At 40.1% G+C, this 24,423-nt stretch overlaps 2 protein-coding genes across 7 annotated transcripts; one reads left to right on the top strand and one right to left on the bottom strand.

The window, feature by feature from the left end:
* The first annotated feature begins 59 nt into the window (after positions 1–59).
* phka2 (phosphorylase kinase, alpha 2 (liver)) lies at positions 60–16,226 on the top strand. 6 transcript variants are annotated; one of them, XM_055044791.1, is made up of 32 exons: positions 60–164; positions 2,547–2,705; positions 3,082–3,129; positions 3,862–4,030; positions 4,120–4,202; positions 4,804–4,884; positions 4,963–5,061; positions 5,149–5,295; positions 5,378–5,431; positions 5,596–5,718; positions 6,159–6,254; positions 6,375–6,482; positions 6,638–6,716; positions 6,852–6,986; positions 7,067–7,176; positions 7,319–7,463; positions 8,804–8,882; positions 8,988–9,136; positions 9,219–9,389; positions 9,982–10,100; positions 10,187–10,323; positions 10,430–10,592; positions 11,395–11,474; positions 11,555–11,633; positions 11,719–11,848; positions 11,944–12,045; positions 13,240–13,358; positions 13,494–13,517; positions 13,924–13,977; positions 15,108–15,341; positions 15,418–15,618; positions 15,997–16,226. In XM_055044791.1, exons 1-32 carry the CDS (start codon positions 87–89, stop codon positions 16,168–16,170), a joined length of 3,729 nt encoding a protein of 1,242 aa, XP_054900766.1. In that variant the 5' UTR covers positions 60–86; the 3' UTR covers positions 16,171–16,226. The 6 variants fall into 6 exon arrangements, with proteins under 6 accessions (XP_054900766.1, XP_054900764.1, XP_054900767.1 ...); XM_055044789.1 differs by having other exon boundaries at positions 14,967–15,341; XM_055044792.1 differs by lacking the exon at positions 13,494–13,517.
* Positions 16,227–18,499: 2,273 nt separating this feature from the next.
* si:dkey-163f14.6 (P-selectin) lies at positions 18,500–24,209 on the bottom strand. Its single transcript, XM_055044795.1, has 9 exons — positions 24,142–24,209; positions 23,887–24,060; positions 23,549–23,713; positions 22,608–23,471; positions 20,861–20,983; positions 20,645–20,773; positions 19,895–20,107; positions 19,699–19,815; positions 18,500–19,496 (listed from the first exon to the last, which is right to left on the bottom strand). Exons 1-9 carry the CDS (start codon positions 24,191–24,193, stop codon positions 19,342–19,344), a joined length of 1,992 nt encoding a protein of 663 aa, XP_054900770.1. The 5' UTR covers positions 24,194–24,209; the 3' UTR covers positions 18,500–19,341.
* Between the last annotated feature and the right edge of the window lie 214 nt (positions 24,210–24,423).

The following is a 24,423-nucleotide window of genomic DNA, read 5'->3' as shown; positions in this document are numbered from 1 at the left end:
TATCCTATTTAACGGCGAGATGCAAAAATAAAATGAAAGTAAAAATGCTGGAGCTTTAGGGAAACACTGCGCAGTTGTCCGTGAGGATGAGGAGCCGCAGCAATTCAGGAGTGAGGCTGGACGGATATGCTCGGCTGGTCCAGGAGACTATCCTGTGTCATCAGGTGGGTTCAGACACATGCAGTGAAGCAAATACATTTTAGTTAATGAACTACTGGAAAACTGCAGTATTCCATTAATGCAAAAAAAAAAAAAAAAAAAAAAAAAGTCACTGCAGTGATTTCCAACCTTGCTTAATGAGCTGTGAATCCCCAGGCTGACTGTTTAATCCACTTGTTGTATGCCTAATGTTGGGTAACTAGGTTGGACTAGTTCATAAATACTTGAAGGCAAGTTGAAGTTTGTAATAGTAGTATGAGTGCTACATTTTACAACTGTGATGATTAATGTTAAAAAGTGCACTTGATAAAGCAAATTCTGTAAACGAAGTCTTCCCTCTTCTTTTTTTCCTGTTCTTGAACTATTTCTGTATTACTTATTTCTGTGGACTAGTGGGAGAATTATATCATTTTAAAAAAACAAAAAACTTATTTCACATATAATAAATAAAGTTAGTATCTGACAGTTTTCCCTTGATCGCCTTGGTTTGGTGATTGGCACATCAAAAACAGAAAAACTGGAAAAATATTTTTTTTTCTTAGATTTTTAAATTCGTCAATACAAAATCAAGCCAGCGCATTATTTGCTTTTGCTTAGCTCTTGAAAGAAAAATTTGACGTGGTAAAATTCCAGTCAATCAGTCCACCTTTTTTTTTTTTTTTGATAAACTAAATGTAAAAATTAATGATTGGCAGCATTCACAATGTTGTAACCTCAAAATGTAGTAGATTAAAAACAACTAAACAAGATCTTAAGAAAACAATAGCCTTGAAAAAAAAACAAGGCAAACTTGTACAAATGTTGGCAGAAAATATATTTTCCAACTTTCTGTTTGATGATCTTCTGGTTGGCTGTTTGAAATGGTCTCTCATTTTCTGCCTTTGTAATCATATATTCCCCCTGCTCCATACAGAAATATTGTAGACATGTAGATGTTTTGCTGCCTATAAAGACTAAAGTTCATCCACAGCAGCTGCACAGAGAAATAAACAACATGGGAGCAAAGTTCAGTTCCAGGAATCAGCTGAGTCCTGGGAAGCGATGCACCTTTATCTAACGAACAGCTCTTGAGTTCACACTGACACGGTCAAAAACTGGTGGAGTGAAACTGGGACCCTGAGGGCACAGCTGACAGAAAACAGGGTCAACTTTCCATGCTCTCTTAGACAGTGTTTAATAAGCTTTAGCTTAAAAACAGGTTGCCCTGAAAAAGGCAGAAACTACTGTGTGTAAACTAGTGTGTTATTGTAATCTATGTTAAAGGCACTGTGTATTCACCTATTTTATAGGGACACTTTGTTTGTCTTTTATTGATGTTCAGTGATGCTATTTGTTAATAAGAATAAAAGACAAACTTAGCGGTACATTAGGAAGAACAGTTTAGTTTGGCCATTTTTGTGCAGAAAATGGCCAGTAAGATTATTGGATGAATATTTACAAATCATTAACATTTTATCTATTGTCTGAATAAATTGAATCAGGTTTGAGGGTTAGTTAAGTACAGTGTGGTTTGAAGTAGGAAAAAAAATAAAAATAACTTTTATAACATTTGAGTTACTAATTTTTCGCTTGAATGCCTATTTTCAGACTTTTTTTACTTTTGCGTCACTCTTTATCTCTGTTTTCCTTGAAAGTACTTGGACTTAGGCAAAAGTTAAGATTGTGTGTACTCTAGCCGTCTGCAGCAGGTAGATCAATGACTGATTTAATCACTGTCATGAAAAAAAATCAACTGAAAACAAAAGATAAGGAAGAATTTTGAAACTGAGAAAAGTTGGCAGTGTTTACTGACTAACTGTAGCGGCATCATTTTTAAGCCTTTTCAGCTGGAGATGTTTACAGTGTCGACTCGGCTTTGTTTTTGGTCTCTTGTCATGTTTGTATGTAATCGCTGTGTCCGAGTCGTTTCCTACGTGGAAAAAAATGGAACTTGTGTCTACTAGAAATGAAGAAAAAGTACAGGTTGAAGTGTTTTACAGTACAAGAAAAAAAATATTGGATAAAAAATAGCAGTATTCCATTCATCCAGTCTGTGGTTCTTTGCTCCTTCCTTCATTCCTTTGTTTGTTTGTTCGCTTGTTCACTTGTTAAATTTTTTTCTTCCTTCCCTCCCTCCTTTTTTCTTGTCCTCCTTTCTTCCTTCCTGGGTTTTCTAAAATATCCACCACAAAACTCATTTTAAGTGAACTTTTCTGTTTAATTGGCTTAAAACAATAGCACAGTAATAAGGAAGAACTTAAAGACAACTAGAAATTATTTTAAAAAATGTAAATTAAAAAATATGCAAGTGTTTAAATGAAACAACTGTAATCTTGTTTATTTTTGCGCGCATAATTGCACACTTTCAGCGTATCTGTTGACTGTAAGCTGGACTCTTCCTTCCTCAGAACCCAGTGACTGGCCTTCTCCCTGCCAGCATCCAGAAGAAGGATGCCTGGGTGAGGGATAACGTGTACAGTGTCCTGGCTGTGTGGGGGCTGGGCATGGCTTATCGCAAGAACGCCGACCGCGATGAAGACAAAGCCAAGGCCTACGAACTGGAGCAGGTGCACCAAAAGAAAAGGCTTTTTCATGGAGCGTGATAGAGTCTGACACAGCAAACACTAGAAAAAATGTGAATCTTGCATTTTTATTTGAACTAAGTTCATTTAATAAAAATGAGGACAAAAAAATACATGACATGCTGAATAACTTAAAAATCTTACAACAAGGTTATTAAATATCTAGTGCATAAATAAATGATTTTCTCTTTCTTTAATAAGAAAATAATTTCTTGCTCATTGAAGAGCAAGACATTCAATGAGAGCTTTATGCTCATCTTTCTTTTGCCCAAATCTTTATCACGTAAATTAGCTAAAACTGTAAAAGTGTTGTGTTTCACTTACAGTTGTATCTGTTTGTACTTACCTTGTTATTTGGCAGAGCGTGGTGAAGCTGATGCAGGGCCTTCTGCAGTGCATGATGAGACAGGTAAGACGTTGTAGCACTGTACATTATTATTTTTGCTCAAATACACATGGAAGGATCATCGCTAGTCGGCATTCTGGTGAAAATTTCTTAACAAGAACATTTTTTTTCTTTGATAAATTGTAAGTCATAAACAATTTTTTAAAAAGCATACTCCTTTTACATAATTTTACTATCATTTGAGAGATGTCTTTCATTTCTGATCAACATGCTTCTTCTGAATGAAAATGAAGAAGAAGCATGTTGAAGGGATATGATTCATTTTGGACTTAGCTGTACAGTGAGGCCAAAATATTGCCTTAATAAAGTGCATCATAAAGTTTATAATATCATTAGTTTGCAACCGCATGATGAAACAAGTATTACATTTTTTTATTTGGCCTTTTATATTTATTTAAAATCTATGTTGAAAATGTAAAACGTATTAATATAGGAGGTTATCAAAAAATCAAATCCTTTCCCCCCAAGCAGATAGAGTACTTGCTTTAAGCATCACCTTCTCTCCACCAACCCTGCTTCCAGTGGTAACCACTTTGGTGACTATAGATGCTCATCCAAGACACATTGGCTTCCTGGTTGCTCCACTACTTGGTCATCTTAAAAGAAGGATATTTACAGACCTAAAAATAGTTTAAAATCTAATATCTTTCATTTTCCTTTGGGTTTCTTTGGTTGTGATGTTCCTTCTAGGTTTCACTTACTCCCAACCTAGACTATGTTGTTTTGTGTCTTCAGGTGGATAAAGTGGAGAAGTTCAAACACACCCAGAGTACAAAGGATTGCTTGCATGCCAAATATAACACAGCTACCTGCGGCACAGTGGTGAGGGATGACCAGTGGGGCCATCTGCAGGTGGACGCCACCTCCATTTACCTGCTAATGTTGGCACAGATGACAGCCTCAGGTGGATCACATTCAGATTAAAGCTTTTCCTGCATAAATGATCAAGGCAACTCAGTTTTAGTTTAATTCATTTTCTCTTTTTTCATGCAGGTCTCAAAATAATCTCCAACCTTGATGAAGTAGCTTTTATCCAGAACTTAGTTTTCTACATTGAGGCAGCCTACAAAGTGGCGGTAAGCATCAGATTCAAATTAGGGTAAATTGAAGAGAGAGAGAGAAGCTGAAGCAGAAGCTTCTTCTGATTGGGTGTAACACAGACCTCTACAGGAGATCTTTCCTGTCCACATCCATCATCATCTACAATAACTCCTTAGTTAAATGAGTTATAATTTTTAATTTCCCTTTAGGATCAACAAAGTTTTGGATTGAATTTGAATAAGTCAACATGAAAGCATCTGTTATATTTTGTAGCAATCGAACCAATACTCCTCAGGGTTTTATTTGGTTTTGTCACTTCCAGTTCTGACCATGTGTAGGATTATTTGTTTGCTTCTCTGCTTGCTTCTTTGTTTTGCTTAGTTATAAATGATTCAGATATAAACTGGCTGGGGAAATATAGATCAAGGCCACTTCCAAGGACTGCTGACATTCTTTGCTTTTTGGAAACCTAATTTAGTTGAATAAGATCTGACTTGAGACTTTGGTTCATCATTGTTGGAAACTTCTTAAAAAAGAGAATATCATCATTTTATCATTTTTATCCACTACACGCTTAATAATCAGGATAAAACATGTCACATAGCAGGTGTTGTAGAGAGTGTCTGATTCCTGCAGGATTATGGGATGTGGGAGCGAGGTGACAAGACCAACCAGGGCATCCCCGAGCTCAACGGCAGCTCTGTAGGAATGGCCAAGGTACAGCAGCGCCATTTTCTTCTTCCATTGTCTTTAAGCAATGAGGTGCCAGTGTTTACAGGAGGACTGATGTTTCAGGCAGCTCTGGAGGCCATCGATGAGCTGGATCTGTTTGGGGCTCACGGAGGGCCGAAGTCAGTCATTCACGTTCTACCAGATGAGGTGGAGCACTGTCAGGTACAGCTGAGTTCACTTCCAGGCATCCTGGCAGCAGTTCAGACCTTCGTTCTCGCCCTCAGCGTCTCTGCGTGTGTTTTCCCTCAGGCCATCCTCTGCTCCATGCTACCACGAGCCTCAACTTCCAAGGAGATAGACGCCGGCCTTCTGTCCGTTATTTCATTCCCTGCTTTTGCCGTGGAGGATGCTGACCTGGTGGCCATCACCAAGTCCGAAATTATCAGCAAGCTGCAGGTGCAAGTCCAAGTAGAGACAAGTGAAACGCATATCCTGTCTTCATGGAGTCAGGCTGAACTTTCCATTGGTCTAATTTCAGGGTCGATATGGCTGCTGTCGCTTCATCAGGGATGGATATCACTGTCCTAAAGAGGTTTCACATTCTCTCTGTGAAATATCAACATTCTTTAGTTAACAGAGTGCATATTAGTATATAAAAAAGTCATAAAAAGGACTATTTAACATTAAGGCCATTCTTGTTGCATGAAGAGTATGCATTGGATGAAAAAATCAAGATTCTGGTCGTTGTGTTACTAGGATCCATCTCGGCTGCACTATGATCCTGCAGAGCTTAAGTTGTTTGAGAACATCGAAAGTGAGTGGCCGGTGTTCTGGACGTATCTCATCCTTGACGGCATCTTTACTGGAGATCAAGTGCAGGTAGGAAAAAAAAAACAATAGAAACGATGCCCCCTTTGCAGCAGCAGCAGCAGCAGCAGCAGCAGCATCATTTCACACTGAAACATCTGCTGTCTATCTCTAAAAGTGAGCATTTCTGCATGTGGCCGATAGATTAACTACAGCACTCATTAAACCCTGTTTGTAACAGCTTGTTCTGCTGTAGTGTTTTAATTATTGCGATGTGCTTCACACATATTTTTTTCAAAATTATTATAACAAAATTTCAAAAATTAGAAACTAGAAAACACTACTAATCGTCGAAACTTAAATAATGCTTTTTCTCAGAACGCTGTCCTTCAGTTTACCAACATTTTCTTTAGAGTTAATCGTCTTGCTTCAGAGACACCGTGATTTATTCAGTGTAAATGATTTCAAGTGGTGCTGCCGTGTTACTAAATAACTACACACTTTGCACACAGGTGCAGGAGTACCGAGAGGCGCTGGAAGGTGTTTTAATCAGAGGGAAAAATGGCATCAAACTCCTGCCTGAACTTTATGCTGTACCACTTGATAAGGTATGTATATTTTTATAAAAAGACATGATTAAAAAGCTTTGTCACTATTTGTTCAGCTGCACCTGCTGGAGAAGTTTATTAATCAAGGATTTTGATAACTAATCTTTGTTTCCCGTGCAGGTGGAGGAGGAATACAGCAATCCCCACTCTGTGGACAGGATGGCCATGGGACAGTTCCCTCACATGTGGGGACAATCCCTCTACATTGTGGGATGCCTTCTGGCTGAGGTAATGGCTGCCAAGATTTAATAAATCACTTTGATATGATGTTTTACAAGTGTTTGTTGCAAATTCTAAAAGGACAAAAAGAACAAAATCAAATCAGTTCTCGAAATGTAAACATACAGGAAGTCAACCTTTTTTCAATTTTTTTTCCTTGAAAGGGTTTTCTTGCACCAGGAGAGATAGATCCTCTCAACAGGAGATTCTCTACAAACTTCAAACCTGACGTTGTGGTACAAGGTTGGAAATGAGTAAATTACCTTTGGAATATGTATTTATTTAAATATTTTGAAACAAAACCAGTTGGTTCAAAGAGAGCTGACTACACATGATACCAAAAATATCAATACCTATTTATCTTTTGGTTTGCTTTAGTCTGTGTACTAGCAGAGACAGAAGCGATAAAGGAGTTGCTAAGAGATGCTGGCGTTGCGGTGCAGACCATATCAGAGGTTATGCCTATTCGAGTCATGCCTGCTCGCATCCTGAGCCACATCTATGTCAGACTGGGTAATCACTTACTTAGTTTTTTTTTCTTAAACTTTGAGATCTGTGTGTTACAAAAGTGACAACAGGTGTCTTTTCCTCAGGAAACTGCAGGAAGCTGAATTTGAGCGGAAGGCCGTACAGACACATTGGAGTTCTGGGAACGTCCAAGTTCTACGAGATCAGGAATCGTTCCTACATCTTCACCCCTCAGGTGAAACGCCACCTGGCTGGGATGATGACACATCTGTGACCACAACAGAAAATCTCAGATTGAAAAGGGTAGAAATAGTGATAGCAATATTTTGAATGCTTTGTATTTCTCTCCTTTCTTCTTTTCGGTCTTCACTGATCAGTTTTTAGATCAGCATCATTTCTACCTGGCGCTGGACAACCAGATGATTGTTGAGATGTTACGAACCGAGCTGGCCTACCTGTCGTCGTGCTGGAGGATGACGGGACGGCCCACGCTCACCTTCCCTATCACACGCAGCATGCTGGGTATGAATTCTCTGCATTCAAAACTCAAGAAAACTGCACTTACTATGTGTTATTGTTTCTTTTGTCCTAATTTATAGCAAGGATAAGTGATTTTTGTGTTGCACATAGTGAATAATAGATAATAATTATAATAGATTATAATTCCAAATCCCAAACTTTGTACGAGTCTATGCACAAATAAAAAAAGAAACAATGTTTGTGCCTGATTGATGTAGGATTCATATAGGTTTCGGTTTGTGTCATGATTTCTTCTTGTTGTTTTAAAGCAACATTATGGACTGGATCAATGAGACTTGTTAGGTCTTATGGATCTTTTTTTTTTTTTTTACTGCTGTTGATCTCTAAATTGGCTTGATGAATTCATATCATCTTAAAATTAAATTAAATTACTTGTTAAAAGTAAAAGTTAATTTCATGCCGGCCTTGTTGATTTCATTTGACATGTTTTTATAGAAGCTGGAAAAGTATTTGTAACGTTACATATGTCTTTTATTCTTGATTTTATGTTTTATGTATCTGATCGTCAAACACATTTTTGGTATGGAGCAAATATAATCTGAGTAAATACCAAAAGCAGTTTTCAAATAATATGTATTTTTTAATGATGATTCCACATTGTTTGGAAAGTAGCGTTGAATATCAGTAGCTACTCCAAGTCTTGATTAAGGTCTGATGACATGAAGTTGGTTGAAAGAATTCAAAAGCCAACATTTCACACCCAAGGAAGAGACTCTGCAACATGACGTCCATTTAGGAGTTCAGTTGTAAAGAAACCTCTCCTTAACCAAAAAGAGCTCAAAGGTCTGTCTCACATCTACCAAATAGAAACAAAAAAATGTCAGATGTTGGTGAAAAATATTCTGTGACCACAAAAGGGGAAAGTTTTAGCAGTTGTGCTGCTTCCTGTTACTCCTTTCTGGAGTGAAATGAGTTCAGCATCTCAATCAGTTACACATGGTTGTGGTAATGTAAAGATCTGGGTCTATTTTACTGCTAGAGGATCCTGTGCTCGGACTTAAACTTAATTAAGATGGTGCGCCACGACCTGGTGATAATCACTGAAATAAAACAATCCCGCAAAAAAGACTGAACCAAAATTCATCCACAGCAATGTAAAAGATTCATTACCAGTCATCTAAGACACTTTATGGGAGATGTTGCCGCCAAAGGTGACGTAACCAGTTCTCTTAATACATAAAATCATAATTTAAAAACTCTTGATTATTTTAGTCTAATGGAAAATTTGTTTGGAGATTGGAAATATTTAAAGGGACCAGAGGGTGTATAAAGTAAATTTATGCTGCAAAGTCATTTCATTTCACTTTACTTTTCCCAACCAGTTGAAGATGGAGACGCAATAGATCCATGTATCTTATCCACACTCCGGAAGCTGGAGGATGGCTATTTTGCCGGAGCGAGGTTTGTTTCATTCCGAATGCAGTAGTGAGAACATACACACACACATTCATGTAAATAGAACAGTTCCTTCTATGTGTGAGAGCTTTGGTGTGTGTGACGCCACAGAGTGCAGATGTCAGATCTGTCCAGTGTCCAGACTACGTCTTTCCACACCCGTCTGACCTTCCTGGATGAAGACACTGACGATAGTTTATTTGACGACGTAGAAGATGAAGATAATGATGAATACAGAGCTGAATATGACACACCTGATCGTAAGTTAGCAACACTGCATTTCCACCATCACACTTTAATTTGTCTTATTAAATATTGACTGGAAGCATTTTTTTTAAACAGTGGACTCTCAGAACACATTTGACCAGTACATCACACAGCTCCTTCACAGCACCACCACCAAGTCCTATCTACCTCCCATCCAGAGGGGGCAGCACCACATCTTCAGCCCTGAGCACACCACCAGAGACATCCTGTCTTTTATGGCTCAGGTCCAAGGCTTGAAAATGCCCAGTGAGTACAGAATAGAACAGAAATGTCCTTTACTGTCCCACAGTGAAGAAGTTAAAGTGCAACAGCAGCAAAGTGACTGACAATAACAGCAAATAGACTCAAGCAAAGATATAGTATAAATAAATAAAAACAGAATAAAGAATAAAACACTGAACAGTAAAGGCAACATTTTCTTCAGTCCAAAGGAATGTGGAACTAATTTGGTGAATTAAAAGAAATTTACAAAATGTGCAAGTTTATTTGAGCATTAGATGCCAGAATATGTACAATTGTTGACACAAAAAAAAGTTTAAAAAGTATTCAACAATAATCTACTTTATTATTGATCAAGTAGACACAGTAAATGTTTTCATAACCCATAATCCCATTCAGAAAGTTAACTAAAATGTTTCTCAGTCATGAAATGATGGAAAATAGTAAAAAATACTGCAGGTTGGTCTTTATTCTGATTTGTTAGTTGTTATTGTGCTAGTTTTTTGTGGTTGCAGCTTCAATATATAACATTAACAAGATGACAAAATGACATGGCACTGTGAAGGTGCAAGCATTCTGGAGACACCATTTTGTTTCATTGTGCATATTTATATTTCAGAGACCTCAATGTATCTTCCTGTGGCTCCAATCACAAACAAGCATCGGAGATCCTTGAACCTCCTTGAAGTTCCTCATCCTCAGCCTGGCCTGCAGCCCAAGCAGCCTGAGCAGCCCAAGGCATGCTCAGCATATGGGTTTAGCTGTGTGTGTGTGTCCATTCCTGCTGTGTTGGTGGAAGATTAACACTCATGTTGTTTCTGAAGCTCTGCAGTATTTCCGAGCTACATCTGCCAAGAGACTCTCAGGGCAACACCGACTTTGCAGCACTGGTGAATCAGATAAAGGAGTGTTCGACTTTGCAGGACCAGACTGACATTCTCTACATACTCTACGTTATGAAGTATGCAAATATATGACAACACTGTGCAGATAGCTTAAATACTTAAAATGTTCCTCGTAATATCCTGCTCTGTGACATTTTTTGTTGTTGTTATTTTCTGACAAAGAGGAGCGGAGTGGTTGGTGGAGCTTTCAGGACCTGGACAGGGCGGCGTCAGCGTGCGCTCACTGCTCGAGGAACTGTATGTGCAAGCTGGAGCCTGCAAAGAGTGGGGGCTCATTAGGTACATCTCTGGAATACTACGCAAAAGAGTGGAGGTCCTCGCCGAGGTCAGTGAGAAGTCCGGATTATTTTTATGGCAACAGTCAAGCAAATAGTTCATTTGATAAAAACTTTAAAGTTCTAAATGAGTAGAACTGAGAGAGAGAAATGAGAGAAAAGTACAGAAAATTTTCTGTACAGAAATGTCTGGATAAATGTGTGAAATATGTTTTTAAAGGCCCTGATGTTGTCTGACTCTTTTCTGGTGTATTTCTGTTGAAGTTCAAATGATGGATGCAGTGAAGATGATGTCATCTTTAGCATGATGCACCACATCAAGCCTTGACTTCACTAGTTCACTTTGTTTTTGAGCATTATCCCAAATATCTTAGATCTCAGATCAAAAATTGGATTCCTAATTAACACAGTACATCAATTCATATCCTATTGAAATCAACAATTAGTCAATGAGAAAACCCTGGAGCTGTGACGAAAACTCCAAGCCAAAATGTGATAGTTGTCAGTCTGAATTTAGGCTTATTTAGTTTAAATTTATTGATATTCCAGCAATTAAACACAATGACTGCTACCGACAACACTGTGGACGGTTATCAGATCAAATAATTTCTGATTGGCTCTATTTTTTTTGTAAATTCCTACTACAACACTCAACTATTGGACAAAAAGATAATTTGAAGTAATTTAACTTTTATTGCTTCTATTTTCAACTTGCAGTCTGTTCTGATGTTTTATAGCATTAATAACCAATTTGAGGACAGTGAGGTTCTCTGATTTGCTAGTGAGAATTGTTCCCTCGCATGTGGCGGGTTATTTTAATCACTGTATTCCTTTTTTGTGTGTTTCCCTCAGGCCTGCACAGATCTGATTTCTCATCACAAGCAGCTGACGGTTGGTCTTCCTCCTGAGCCAAGAGAAAGAGTGATCACCATGTAAGATGTTCATTAGTTGCAGATCTTTTTCTCCTTCAGTAAAGCCTATACTAACAACACGAATGTCCTGTTTTTCTCAGGCCACTCCCCCCAGAGGAGTTAAACACTCTGATATATGAAGCCAGTGGTCAGGATATCAGCATAGCTGTTCTCACTCAGGTAAAGCTGTCACATTTTAAACCTCTGTCAGGATCTTAAAGGATGCTTCCTGTCCGCCTGTGACTCGTTTGTGTTTCTGTTAAAGGAAATCATGGTTTATTTAGCCATGTACGTTCGCTCCCAGCCCGCTCTTTTTGGCGACATGCTCCGCCTCAGGATCGGACTCATCATGCAAGTGATGGCCACTGAACTGGCTCGCAGCCTGCACTGTTCAGGTGAGAGGGTGGGCGGCGGGGGAATCAAAAACATACATGTGAACAGATTGATACAAGTGGAAGCAAACAGTGAACGCTTTGTGATGGTTTTGCAGGAGAGGAGGCGTCTGAGAGTTTGATGAGCCTGAGTCCATTCGATATGAAGAACCTGCTGCATCACATCCTCAGTGGCAAAGAGTTTGGGGTTGAGAGAAGCAGTGAGTTTTTACCTCTTATTTTTTCTTTAGCTATAATCAAATGATGTTTTTTCACGTTCTCTATATTGAAAAACGTTTGACGCTGTAAAGGAGTGATTTAAGTCTGCATCTCTACATTAAGGTGATTCAGATCTGCTCGTATTGTTTGTATTACATTAAGGCCTTATTACATAAATCAAACTAGTGAAATTTTAGATGTTACTTGTTGTGTTGATGAATAAAAAAAAAGACTCTAACTTAAAGCCACAAAATGTAAGTATTTACAAGCTGCTCACCTTTGCTGCTTTTACTCAGCCATAGACTCTGATTGACTCTGATTATCAAAAATGTAGAAGTGCTTTGAATCATATGAAAGTAAGCAATATTGGAGCACGGAATAATCTAATTCATCTTCATTAAGGATAACCCAAAGTTTCTCATGAGAGATTATTTAATCAGGGAAATGTTGAAGCACTTTTGTATTTTAGATATTTTCATTAATTTTCCTTCTAATGGATTTAGACAAATGGTTCAATCAGTCAGATAAGGAGTCCAAAATGAAATGACTGACCCGACACAGGGCCAATATCTTGGGTAAAAGACATAAAAAAAATTTGAACTTCGACAAACAATAATTTGAGATGAGACATGAAGAATCAAACAGGACAATTTATGTTCCTAAACCAGGAATAAAGTAGAAAAAACTTTACAAAACATGATGCCAAGCTGATGTGTGGAAGTTTTCTGAATTGGTTTAGTTTGCAGGTGTTTATATATATTTTGTTGTCACAGTGGTTCTGACCACAGAATAATATCAATATCATATTTAGAGTGAACCATCTTTTCATCCCTTTGTTGTTTGCGTGGGCTGCACAGTGGCACAGTTGGTAGCACTGTTGCCTTGCAGCAAGAAGGTTCGATTCCCGGCCCAGGATCTTTCTGCACGGAGTTTGCATGTTCTCCCTGTGTACTCCGGCTTCGTCCCACAGTCCAAAAACATGACTGTCAGGTGAATTGGTCTCTCTAAATTCTCCTTAGGTGTGCGTGTGTGTGGTTGTTTGTCCTGTCTGTCTCTGCGTTGACTGGCGCCCTGACCTGGGTGAACCCCGCCTCTCGCGGGGCGGGGTTCACTGGAGATAGACACCAGCACCCCTCCCGACCCCACCAGGGACAATGGTGCACAGAAAATGGATGGGTGGATGTTGTGTTTTTCAGTGCGTCCAATCCAGTCCACAGCCACGAGTCCTGCGATCTCTATTCATGAACTGGGCCACACAGGTGCCACAAAGACTGAACGCACAGGGATTCACAAGTTAAAGAGCGAAATAAAACATGTGAGTGAGAAAGAAGATTGTCTATCTGTCTGTCTGTCTGTCTGTCTGTCTGTCTGTCTGTCTGTCTGTCTGTCTGTCTGTCTGTCTGTCTGTCTCTTCCTCTCTATTTAACATTGTTTTTGCTTTTAATTGCAGCTGGATGGTTCTCGACCTGTCAGTGTGGGTTATCTTTGATAATTTCTAGCATGTGTTTCTAACCTTAATCTAAAATAAAAATCAAGCCGCCGGTTCCAATCACTTGCTGCCTGTTAACATTTTGTGTACCACAGTGGCCTCCATAATTGGAGTGACTCTCTTCATGACGAATCAGCAGGAAAACATGCTATGCATCCATCTGCAGTGTTTTTCTTTTTGTTTTGTTTTTGTAGAAGACCAGCACATATAAATGTCTGCAACTTTACCATCTCTCTAACCAACTTAAGCCATGATTAAGCTGCTTTGGGACCGTCTGCCCTTATGTTTCTTCTTCTTTTAACATGTGTCTATACTTTACCATGTATAAGTCTGCATCATGAGACTCATGTGAACCATCTCAACCTGTCCTCTATCCATGTTCCACCTGTAGATCTTCAGTGGCGGCCTTTCCTTGAGTAGCAATGTAACTTCCCCTCGCTCCACGGTAAACCATTTCATTTCAACTGCTTCACACTGGCTTGCTTCATCCCTCTCAGGGTCATAATGTAGTACGCAACACATACTTGATGATTTCATCCTTAATTTAGACACCTCCTCTATGTGATTAGCTCACATTAAAGGTTGAGAATGGCATGTCAAGTTGTTGTGGGCTACTGGTAACAATGTTTTGTTAAAATAACGCTGCAAAAAAAGCAAAATCTGACCAAACATTTTGTCTGAGTTCAAGTCCAAATATCTTAGCACACTTGAAATGTGACAAAACCAATTTACAAATAACTTTTTACCAAGATATAAGAGCTTGCTTTAAGTTAGTAATTCTTTAATATTGATTTAAAGCAAGTATTAGTTCCACTGGCTGATTGTTTCACTTATATTATGGGGAACTAGTACTTTTCCATCAATATTAAGAAACTATTTACTTAAAACAAGCCCTTGGTTGGTAAGAAGAAACACGTGTGTGGCAAGAAAACAAAAAAGACAGTTTGTGAGAATCAAAGTTTAAAAGGCAAATATAAAATGTAAAAGTCCAAAAGCACACACAGCCTCAAGAGCACTTCATGAATATTTGAAAAATCTAAGGAATACATATTAATATTAGGACAGATATTAATGGGCGTCAGATTGATTTGTGCGCTATAATAATTGCACAAAAGTCCTAAGTGAACTCTTTGTACATCTATGTTAAAGTGGTAGCTCCTTTTTATGTTGCTTATTAATCAGGACAATACAATCTGCTGTAGTCACCCAAAGGTCAGACATTGATTTGTGTGTCTTATTTCAGTTTGTGCATACACAATTGTTTACAGAACTAGAACTTGTGATAATGCCAGTCCTAACCTATATTTTTTTAAGTGACCCATTTTGCATGAGTGACTGCATGGACTGTTGCATAAATTAAAACAACTATCTGTGTGAGACAGAGAATACAACAAACTTGTGTTTTTGTGTGCTACTAATCTCTTTCTTACACAGAACCTATCTCCACCAATCACAAATGGGTCAAGGACCTCTAACATTAGCCCAGTGTTGTGGGAAAAACTGCAGTTGCTTCTGACTTGTTTAATGGGCTCAAATAAGCTTGAAAGTAAGAACAGTGGTGTGCTGGTCCTGCAGCGTTGCAGCAGCCCCTCCACCCCCAGTGGAATGCTGTCCCCAGTGGGACATGGCCTGGAAGATGGGCAGCTGCACTGGGAGGAAAGGCAGGGCCAGTGGCTGAGGAGACGGCGGCTGGATGGAGCAATCAACAGGGTGCCGATGGGTTTCTACCAGAAAGTTTGGAAGATTCTGCAGAAGTGCCACGGGCTGTCCATTGATGGATATGTGCTGCCCTCGTCCACCACAAGAGAGGTAGCACAATACTGCTAGCTCTGGAATTTGGGCTGCGTTCATGTCCATGGATGTGACTTGAAGTCTTATTTCGCAGATGACCGCAGGAGAGATCAAGTTTGCAGTGCAAGTGGAATCTGTCCTGAACCACGTCCCCCAACCGGAGTACAGGCAGCTGCTGGTGGAGACTGTGATGGTTCTGGGTCTGGTGGCTGATGTGGACGTGGACAGCATCGGTGGAATTATCCACGTGGACCGCATTCTGCATTTGGCCAACGATCTATTCCTAAATGACCAGGTATGGCTCAGAGGGCTAATGGAAAACCATTGGACATCTTAGAAATGTTTTTTTTTTTTTGTTGCTTTTTGTCAGTGTTTCAGTTTACCAAATATGTTTAATGTCAGACAAAGACAAAGGGTTGCAGAAACATTTTTTAGGCTTTGGAACTGCAGTGAACCATAGTTTTTTTCCACAAATAGAAACAGTGTTCAGTATTTTTCAAGTTATGTTTAGTTGATGTGTGGATTCCCTGAAAAGAGTAAAAGAAACAAAAGGTGAACTTGACTGTTGGGAGGGGAATTGCTTTTCACAGCTCTATACTAAAGATAGATTATGATAAATGACAAACGCCTGTGGGTTCACCTCAGCTTAATCCATCCAATTTCAAATCTCCAGAATTCACTCAGCGCCAGTGATTATTTCCTTGAGAAGGACCCAGCTACTGGAATTTGCAACTTCTTCTACGACAGCGCCCCTAGTGGCAGCTATGGCACAATGACTTATCTCTCCAAGGCAGTTGTCACTTACGTCCAAGACTTCCTGCCAAGTTCCAGCTGTCTGATGCAGTGAAGAAACCGACTCCAGAGAGCCGAATAAAGCCTGTCTGGTGGCAGAAGGGCAAAGCAGAGCTTCTAATTTGTAACTCGTGTGGATTTTGTCGTTGTTAATTATTCAGTAAACAGTTGCTCTGGTGTAATGATGCAGCATTGCAGCGTTGGCAGCTAACAAATTACAGTTAGGGCCAGAAATATTTGGACAGTGACACAGGTTTTGTTTTTTTAGCTGTTGATAAAAATATGTTCAGAAATACAATTTATATATAATATGGGCTGAAAGTGCACACTCCCAGCTGCAATATGAGAGTTTCCACATCCAAATCGAAGAAAGGGTTTAGGAATCATAGCTCTGTAATGCAGAGCCTCCTCTTTTTCAAGGGACCAAAAGTAATTGGACAATGGACTCTAAAGGCTGCAAGTAACTCAAAAGGCCTTTCCCTCGTTAACCTGTAATCAAGTAAGTAGTTAAAAGGTCTGGTTGTTTCCAGGTGTGTTTGTTTGCATTTGGAAGCTGTTGCTGTGACCAGACAACATGCGGTCAAAGGAGCTCTCAATTGAGGTGAAGCAGAACATCCTGAGGCTGAAAAAAAAGAAAAAATCCATCAGAGAGATAGCAGACATGCTTGGAGTAGCAAAATCAACAGTCTGGTACATTCTGAGGAAAAAGGAATTGACTGGTGAGCTTGGGAACTCAAAAAGGCCTGGGCGTCCACGGAAGACAACGGTGGTGGATGATCGCCGCATACTTTCTTTGGTGAAGAAGGACCCGTTCACAACATCAACTGAGGTCCAGAACACTCTCAGGGAAGTAGGTGTATCTGTCTCTAAGTCAACAGTAAAGAGAAGACTCCATGAAAGCAAATACAAAGGGTTCACATGTAGATGCAAACCATTCATCAATTCCAAAAATAGACAGGCCAGAGTTAAATTTGCCCAAAACACCTCAAGAAGCCAGCCCAGTTCTTGAAAAGTATTCTATGGACAGATGAGACAAAGATCAACCTGTACCAGAATGATGGGAAGAAAAAAGTTTGGAGAAGAAAGGGAACGGCACATGATCCAAGGCACACCACATCCTCTGTAAAACATGGTGGAGGCAACGTGATGGCATGGGCATGCATGGCTTTCAATGGCACTGGGTCACTTGTGTTTATTGATGACATAACAGCAGACAAGAGTAGCCGGATGAATTCTGAAGTGTACCGGGATATACTGTCAGCCCAGATTCAACCAAATGCTGCAAAGTTGATTGGACGGCGCTTCACAGTACAGATGGATAATGACCCCAAGCATACAGCCAAGCTACCCAGGAGTTCATGAGAGCAAAAGGTGGAATATTCTGCAATGGTCAAGTCAATCACCAGATCTTAACCCAATTGAGCATGCATTTCACTTGCTCAAATCCAGACTTCAGACGGAAAGACCCACTAACAAGCAAGACCTGAAGGCTGCGGCTGTAAAGGCCTGGCAAAGCATTAAGAAGGAGGAAACCCAGCGTTTGGTGATGTCCATGGGTTCCAGACTTAAGGCAGTGATTGCCTCCAAAGGATTCGCAACAATATTGAGAAAAAACTTTTTTGTTTGGGTTATGTTTATATGTCCAATTACTTTTGAGCTCCTAAAATGTGGAGTGTTTGTAAACAAATGTACAATTCCTACATTTTCTATCACATATTTTTGTTCAACCCTTTAAATTAAACGTTACAATCTGCACTTGAATTCTGTTGTAGAGGTTTCATTTCAAATCCAATGCGGTGGCATGCAGAGCCCAACTCACAAATATTGTGTTACTGTCCAAATATTTCTGGCCCTAACTGTATCCTTGTTTGTCTGCATTGTGATTGCTGTTCAAATATATGTGTACGTTTTAAACTATTTAAATTACAAAATTGTAACAGGGCAAGCACAGATGTGTGGTTTTAGTTCATATCTTAATTTATTTAAATCCTTTTAATTTAAGTGAAAACTTCAGACTGTTGAACTGATTTGTTAATCCTCAAATACTGTGATCATGTCCACAGTACTTATTTCCACTACTCATTGATTATTTTTGTTTTATTTATTAAGTTTTTGAATTATAGTCCTAGTATAAATAAGACCGGCTTAGAATGATGAAAATAAGTGACTTTAGTTTTCTTTAAAAGAGAACTTAAAGAGAAATATATTTATCCATGCATCTGGATATGAATGTCACCCCATATTTATCCAGCATGTTGATGGTTTGTTCATTTGTTTGCAGTGAGAACAGCTACTCTTGTATTATTTTCAGGATTAATCTATTGCTAGTCCTTCGAATATTTATTTAAAGAAAAATAATAGTTTTGCTAATAACTGCAGATAGTAACAACTTTGTCATTTGCATAAACACAACAGCAGACTTGACATCTGCGCTGACTGCATGCACCTTCAGTTGTGTACAACAACAGAAAGGTTCAGATCATGGTGCGTTCTTCCTGAAATAAAGACTTTTACAACCTGGATTCCTCTCGTTGCCTACTCTCTGAACGTCCTTTTCCATACCACCTGCAGCGTGAGGAGAAAGAAAAGGCGAGAAGCTGGTGAGAGGAGAGATGAGTCAGTACAATGTGAAAATGACTGGATGAGATGTTTCTTTCTGAGGTGTGAAGTGAAAAATGGTGCGGTAAAAATCACAGTAGGAGCAGCGTAGTTACTGCATGGTATATTTATCAATTTTATAAAAAGATGTGTTGTCCAACACTCATGTGTGAAAGACTTCGGGAAACTGCCGAGCTCCTTGCCGCTATTTGGTGTAGACTCATTGTGCGGACAATGAATTTTTTTATCCATAAATACCTTTTTTTCTAAAACTGTTCAACTTTTAGTGTTTCGTAATAACATAATAAAAATGTCAATTGTTTTCATTTAAAACTTTTAATTCCACATACTTTATTAAATACAGCATTTTTGTAGGTCTACACTGTGACACTGATGATATTAAGGATATGAATTATTCTTGCCACAAAAATATAGAATTGGAAATATTTTCCAAGTCTGGGTAAGTATTTAAAGATAAAATAGAGAATATTCATCCTATCCTATCGCCTGAAAAGTTGAAAAGTTACAGGCAAAATAAAGGCGAAGGACCAGGAACCAACAATTTCATAAGAGTTCAATAAAATATAAAAAATATCAAGTTGTTAGTGTTAAACAAAAGATGAAGAGCTTAGCCAGCAGAGGGCGCTATTTTCTTCAGCAAACATTTCTTCCAGCTGAAGGAGGACATGCGATGGGAGGCCGGACACGCACACTTATAACCTCCTCTTCTGTTCAAACACAAATGAGAGCATCCTCCATTCTTCTGGTTGCACTCATTAATATCTGGAGAAGAGAAACAGAAAGAAATTTTAATGAAGACAAAAGCACTTGCCATGTATCCATGAAGTTCCTTCTGTACTAATTCCTGCATCGTTGCAACTCTAGTTTAGTTGCATGCCTAATTTGTGCAATATCAGACAAAGAGTGATTTAGTCGGTTTTGTCCTAATGGTTCAATTGTATCCACACTTTATAACCACACTAACCTTCGCAATGTCGCCCGTCTGTGTGCAGTGTGTATCCTCGGGGGCAGATGCAGCGGTGGGAGCCGGGCAGATTGATGCACTGCCATTCACACATGTCCTCCAGGCATTCGTTTATATCTGCCAACAGAGAAACATAACTCCAAAAAGAAAAAAAAAACCCTGAGCTGACCCATTGAGTGTATCATGTCATCCCTACCTACGCACTCCAGCTTTGGATTTTGTCCCGTTGAATTTCCTGGCAGTGTAAGTGGCTCCTTCCTGTATCCAGGTGGACACTCTGCAAAGCAGCTGTGTCCGTCTCCTGCTAAGATGTAGCCTGAAGAGCAGGAGCACCTGTAGGATCCTGGTAAGTTGTGGCACCGCAGCTTGCAGGGTCCAAGTCCGTTGTTGACTGCACATTCATCTATGTCTGGATTGAGTAAGAACATTTAGAATCATTTCGCTTTTTGTCACACGTAAGTGCTTCAGATCAGCAACTAAAGTTTGATATCGAGCAAAGAGAACCCAAGTAAATTCAAACTGAGGTTTTAACTTGAATGATTTGATTTATGAAGGGAGCAAGGCTGTCCAAACTGACCTAGTCAAAGTCCAGGCTTAAATTCAATTGAGATGCTCTGACAGAACATTAGACATACCTTTCTTGTTAAAAAAAAACCCCTAAAGTAATTGAATGAAAACATTTATAGGCAGAGAGCGGGCCAAATTTCCCCTACAGTGAAGTCAAAGAATGACGGCAATTACAAAAAGGCTTGTGGCAATTATTAGCTTTTGGAGGCAATTGCTTTTTCAGTCAGGTTTCATGTTATTATAAAAGTAGTTTAATAATCAAAAACACTAAAGTGTGATTTAAAAAAAAAAGAAAGAAAAACAGAAGGAGTCTGTTTTTCACAGCACTCCACCATAAGGCGCCACAGCTCAGCTAAATATTGAGTAAATGCTTTCCCACCTTGGCAGCGGCCATCTGCATTCAGCCGGCTGAAGCCATCTGGACACGAGCAGAGGAAGCTCCCAGGAGTGTTAACACAACCAAACATACAACCTGTGACCGCCGCCGGCAGCAGGCACTCGTCAACATCTGGAAAGATGTGGCCAAAGATTGTCTGTTTACAAGAGGAAACTCACAGAAGCACGAATGTGGAAGGACACACAGTCACCGGCGCACCGAAGCAGGAAGCCTGGTCAGGAGTTGGCTGGTACCCGACGTGACAGCCGCACCTGAAGGAGCCAAACGTGTTGATGCAACTCTGCTGACAGTGATGCTGCCCCTCTGCGCACTCGTCCAGATCTGCATCCAGAGGAACAGATTACATCAACGCTCGGTGCAGAGTTCAAGCATGAATGAATTGTTTACACTCGCACTCTGTCAGTCGACACACGTTGAAAAAGCTGGTTGCAGACTGCAGGGGAAGGAAACTGAGGAGCAAATAAATAAATAAAAAATGACAGCTTCTGAACCTTCACTGGTTTGTCTCTGTGTTGGCCCGCTGCTGCTATGGCCTCTAATGAGAAAACCATAACCCAGATGTTTTCCTGCATCCTGTCCCTCAGACAGGAAACAGACACGCAGAGAAGAGTCTCTGCTGGAAGACAGGCCAACATTTCTCCAGCCTCATCTCTGTCCGTGTTTTGGGGTTTTTCCTCTCTTCCTCACAGTGGAGAGGACAAAAATAAACAAATGATAATGACAGGTTGTCAGGGACCGGGTGTGTGTATGAACTACCAGGTGTCTATAAGTGCTGCAGTGATCTCATAAATCTCTCAGCTTAATTGGGGTAGTCTGTGAACTCCGACACATCAAGCATCCTAAATGTTTTGCTTTGCAGGAACATGTCCTTGGAAGGACCAGCAGTGAGGGATCAATTCTACAAAACTGTCCTGGCAAAAAAAGAAAAAAAAAAGAAAGAAAGAATAAAAACATGAGGTGTATAAAACAACATGCTGAACCTCGACGGGTCTGCTCGTCACCCAGCAGAGCGAAACCAGATCTGCAGTGGCACCAGGTTCTGCTTTGTGTCTCATTAGAGTTCTGGTTGTAGTTTGAGGAGTGAGAGCAGAGCTCATTGTTAACGGAACAAGGTGACCAGATCATCCGTTGAACAGATCACAGCATGAGGGAAAGTTGTCTTTAAGCACAGCGTGCAACTCCACAAGAGCTGACAGGACTCATCAATGGTTTAAATCATCAAACCAGTTCATAAAGTTCACCTTAGATCTCAATCATTGATACAACAACCCAGAACGTTGTCAGCAGTTCTAGATTTTGCTTCTTAAGTTGACAATTTTATTATGAAAATATCTGAGATGAGGACTCATCTCAAGTCCTGAGCAGCTTTCTTACTCTGCTGCTCAGGACTTGTAATCTGCAAATTTGAAACAATCAATCAATACGACAGATGATGAGGTTAAAAATTGTGATGGACATGAGAGAAAAATAAATAAATAAATTTGCTTGAATGTAACTTTTCAAACTTTTGGTCACACTAAGACAATATTCTTTTCTTATGAAAAAACCTTGAACCCTAAATGTATTGCTATTATTGCTACATAATAAAATACAATGAAAAGGTGGCTAAAAAAGCTGTGAAAAGTAGAATTCAATGTGCATTCAATGAGCTGCATTGAAATAACGGAATGAAAACAGTTACATATTACATACTCCTAAAATTTGAAGTAGAAAACTCGTGCCAAACGTTATAACATTTTAAGATAAAATAAACAATGCAATAAGATTGGCAGAAAAGCAATCATATGAGGAAAACATTTGTGTAGCCTCATCCAAATTTCCTGCTGAATCATGTGAAGTTCACACCACTGAGCTGAACCTTCTGGAATTATGTCCTCTAAATTAAGAAGAAAGATAAGTTACACGTCGAGAAATCCCCCCAAAAAAGGCAAATCCGACCACCTACCCTGACAGATGGGCGTGACTCCGCTCCAGCCGCCTCCAGGCTGGCAGTAGCTGCTTACATCTCCATGAGCCAGAGTATACCCACTGTAACAGGCGTACTGGATGTAATATTTAAACTCACTGGGGCCTGGGTTCTCCAGATTGAGGAAGTAAAACGTCCCGTGAAGAGGCACAGGTGGGTATGGGCACATAGTTCGAAGATGCACAACTGGCTTTGAGGTGCTGGACTGTGTGGAGTCGTGAATTTCCCTCCAAGAGGATCTCAAGTGAGTTGAGTTGGAGATGTTTGAAAGAAGGGTGACGTTATCCGAGATCTGTGTTTTTGTGCTGGACTGGGTGAAACTGGGAACAGAGGCGGATGAAGCCAAGGAAGAAGTTGTGGACCGTTGCAAATCTCCACCTGCAGGTGCTGCTGCAGTAACAGCAGGACCAGCGGGTGCAGGTGTGGATGAAAGACGCAGCTCATGCGCTGAACGCTCTGTTTGATGAGCAGACCGGACAGTGGAAGGAAAATGATCTTCTGAGGAAAACATTTGTACAGCTATGTCCAGATTTCTCACTGAATCATGTGAAGCCTGCACCACGGAGCCAAACCTTCTGGTTCCTTGGCTCGTCTCTGACCCATTGCTGGAAAGCCGACTCTGCTCAATGAGGTCTCCTCTTGGATTTGTTAGATTATATCTCTCAACCTTCGACGTTTTGAACGGCGCGTAAGGCAAACGATCCAAACTGAGGTGTGCTTCTTTGGAAGCCCTGCTACTGGCAACTTTGAAGTGCAGGTGTTGATGTTTTAAAGCTGCAGAAATCTGGAGTACGTTCAAGTCGTAGAGACTGTTGAGTGAAACTGAGCTCATGATGTCTGCCTCTGAAACAAAAAGTCAAATGTTTAATAATACAACAACGAGAGTAGGTCTTGAGAAAAACAGATGTTTCCACCTTCACCTTTGCAGACTGGCTTTGTGCTGTTCCAGGTGTGGCCCTTGCAGTATATCATTAAAGGGCCGTGCAAGCGAAAGCCTCTATTACAGCTGAACTCTGCCCAGGAGCCATCCTCATTCATCCTGCTTGTCCCGTGGTTGACTGTGCCAGGATGGGAGCACCCTGAACCTGACCAGGGTGCGTATTTTAAATAAATTTCTTTCTCTTTAATAAAATCTTTTTAAAAATTCCAAGTTCTGACCATCCTTGTTCTCCCCCAGTACTTTAATTTAAGCGGCTAATCTACACAAAGAATAAAAATCATTCAATCTTGGACATTAGAAGAAAATTAAACATGTTACCAACACAAAACGGGAGTTCTCGAGACCAGTGTCCAGACACACAGCTGTTGGTTTTGTGTCCATGGAGCTTGTATCCCGGATGACACCGGAAGATCACCACGAGTCCACCGTACCGGAAAAACGTCTGTCCATTGTCCAGATTCTTCAACCTGCTGCATCCCGTGTCTCCAAACACTGCAAGACAGGGTTACGCCGTCAGTGCCTGAACACACAGCTTTCCTCAGCACCTAACACAACCTCAGCTGCAAGACATACCTGAAACCTGGACCAGAGTCAAAGTGACCACCAGTGGCACCAGGAGTCCCATCAGAGCTCCCTGTCTGACCGAGCGCTCGGGATAAAACTGTAATCATCAGTGCTGCAGCACCTCTATGAATGTTTGAGCCGGAAAGATGGGAGGAGCAGAGGCAAAAAAAAAAAGAAAGAGTTGGAGAGTGCAAGTAGGAAGCCTTTGAAAAAGTAAAGTCCAGAAGAATGAAAATCCCAGAGGAGTCAGGGGAAGAAGGGAGCAGGAAGTGAAGCAACGGCACAAATACT

The sequence above is a fragment of the Poeciliopsis prolifica genome, unplaced genomic scaffold, assembly GCF_027474105.1.
Source record: "Poeciliopsis prolifica strain line A6 unplaced genomic scaffold, Auburn_PproV2 SCAFFOLD021, whole genome shotgun sequence".
NCBI lineage: Eukaryota > Metazoa > Chordata > Actinopteri > Cyprinodontiformes > Poeciliidae > Poeciliopsis > Poeciliopsis prolifica.
Note: the sequence above shows the minus strand (reverse complement) of the source record. Positions and strands in the feature narration are given on the sequence as shown.

Coding starts and splice junctions, on each gene's coding strand:
- phka2 (XM_055044789.1), top strand. CDS start 87: ATGAGGAGCCGCAGCAATTCAGGAGTGAGGCTGGACGGATATGCTCGG. Junction 4,885..4,962: donor GCTCTGTAGGAATGGCCAAG/GTACAGCAGCGC, acceptor CTGATGTTTCAG/GCAGCTCTGGAGGCCATCGA. Junction 10,593..11,394: donor GAGTGGAGGTCCTCGCCGAG/GTCAGTGAGAAG, acceptor TGTTTCCCTCAG/GCCTGCACAGATCTGATTTC.
- si:dkey-163f14.6 (XM_055044795.1), bottom strand. CDS start 24,193: ATGGGACTCCTGGTGCCACTGGTGGTCACTTTGACTCTGGTCCAGGTT. Junction 23,714..23,886: donor AGAACTCCCGTTTTGTGTTG/GTAACATGTTTA, acceptor CACCCTGGTCAG/GTTCAGGGTGCTCCCATCCT. Junction 20,774..20,860: donor TGACCAGGCTTCCTGCTTCG/GTGCGCCGGTGA, acceptor ACATCTTTCCAG/ATGTTGACGAGTGCCTGCTG.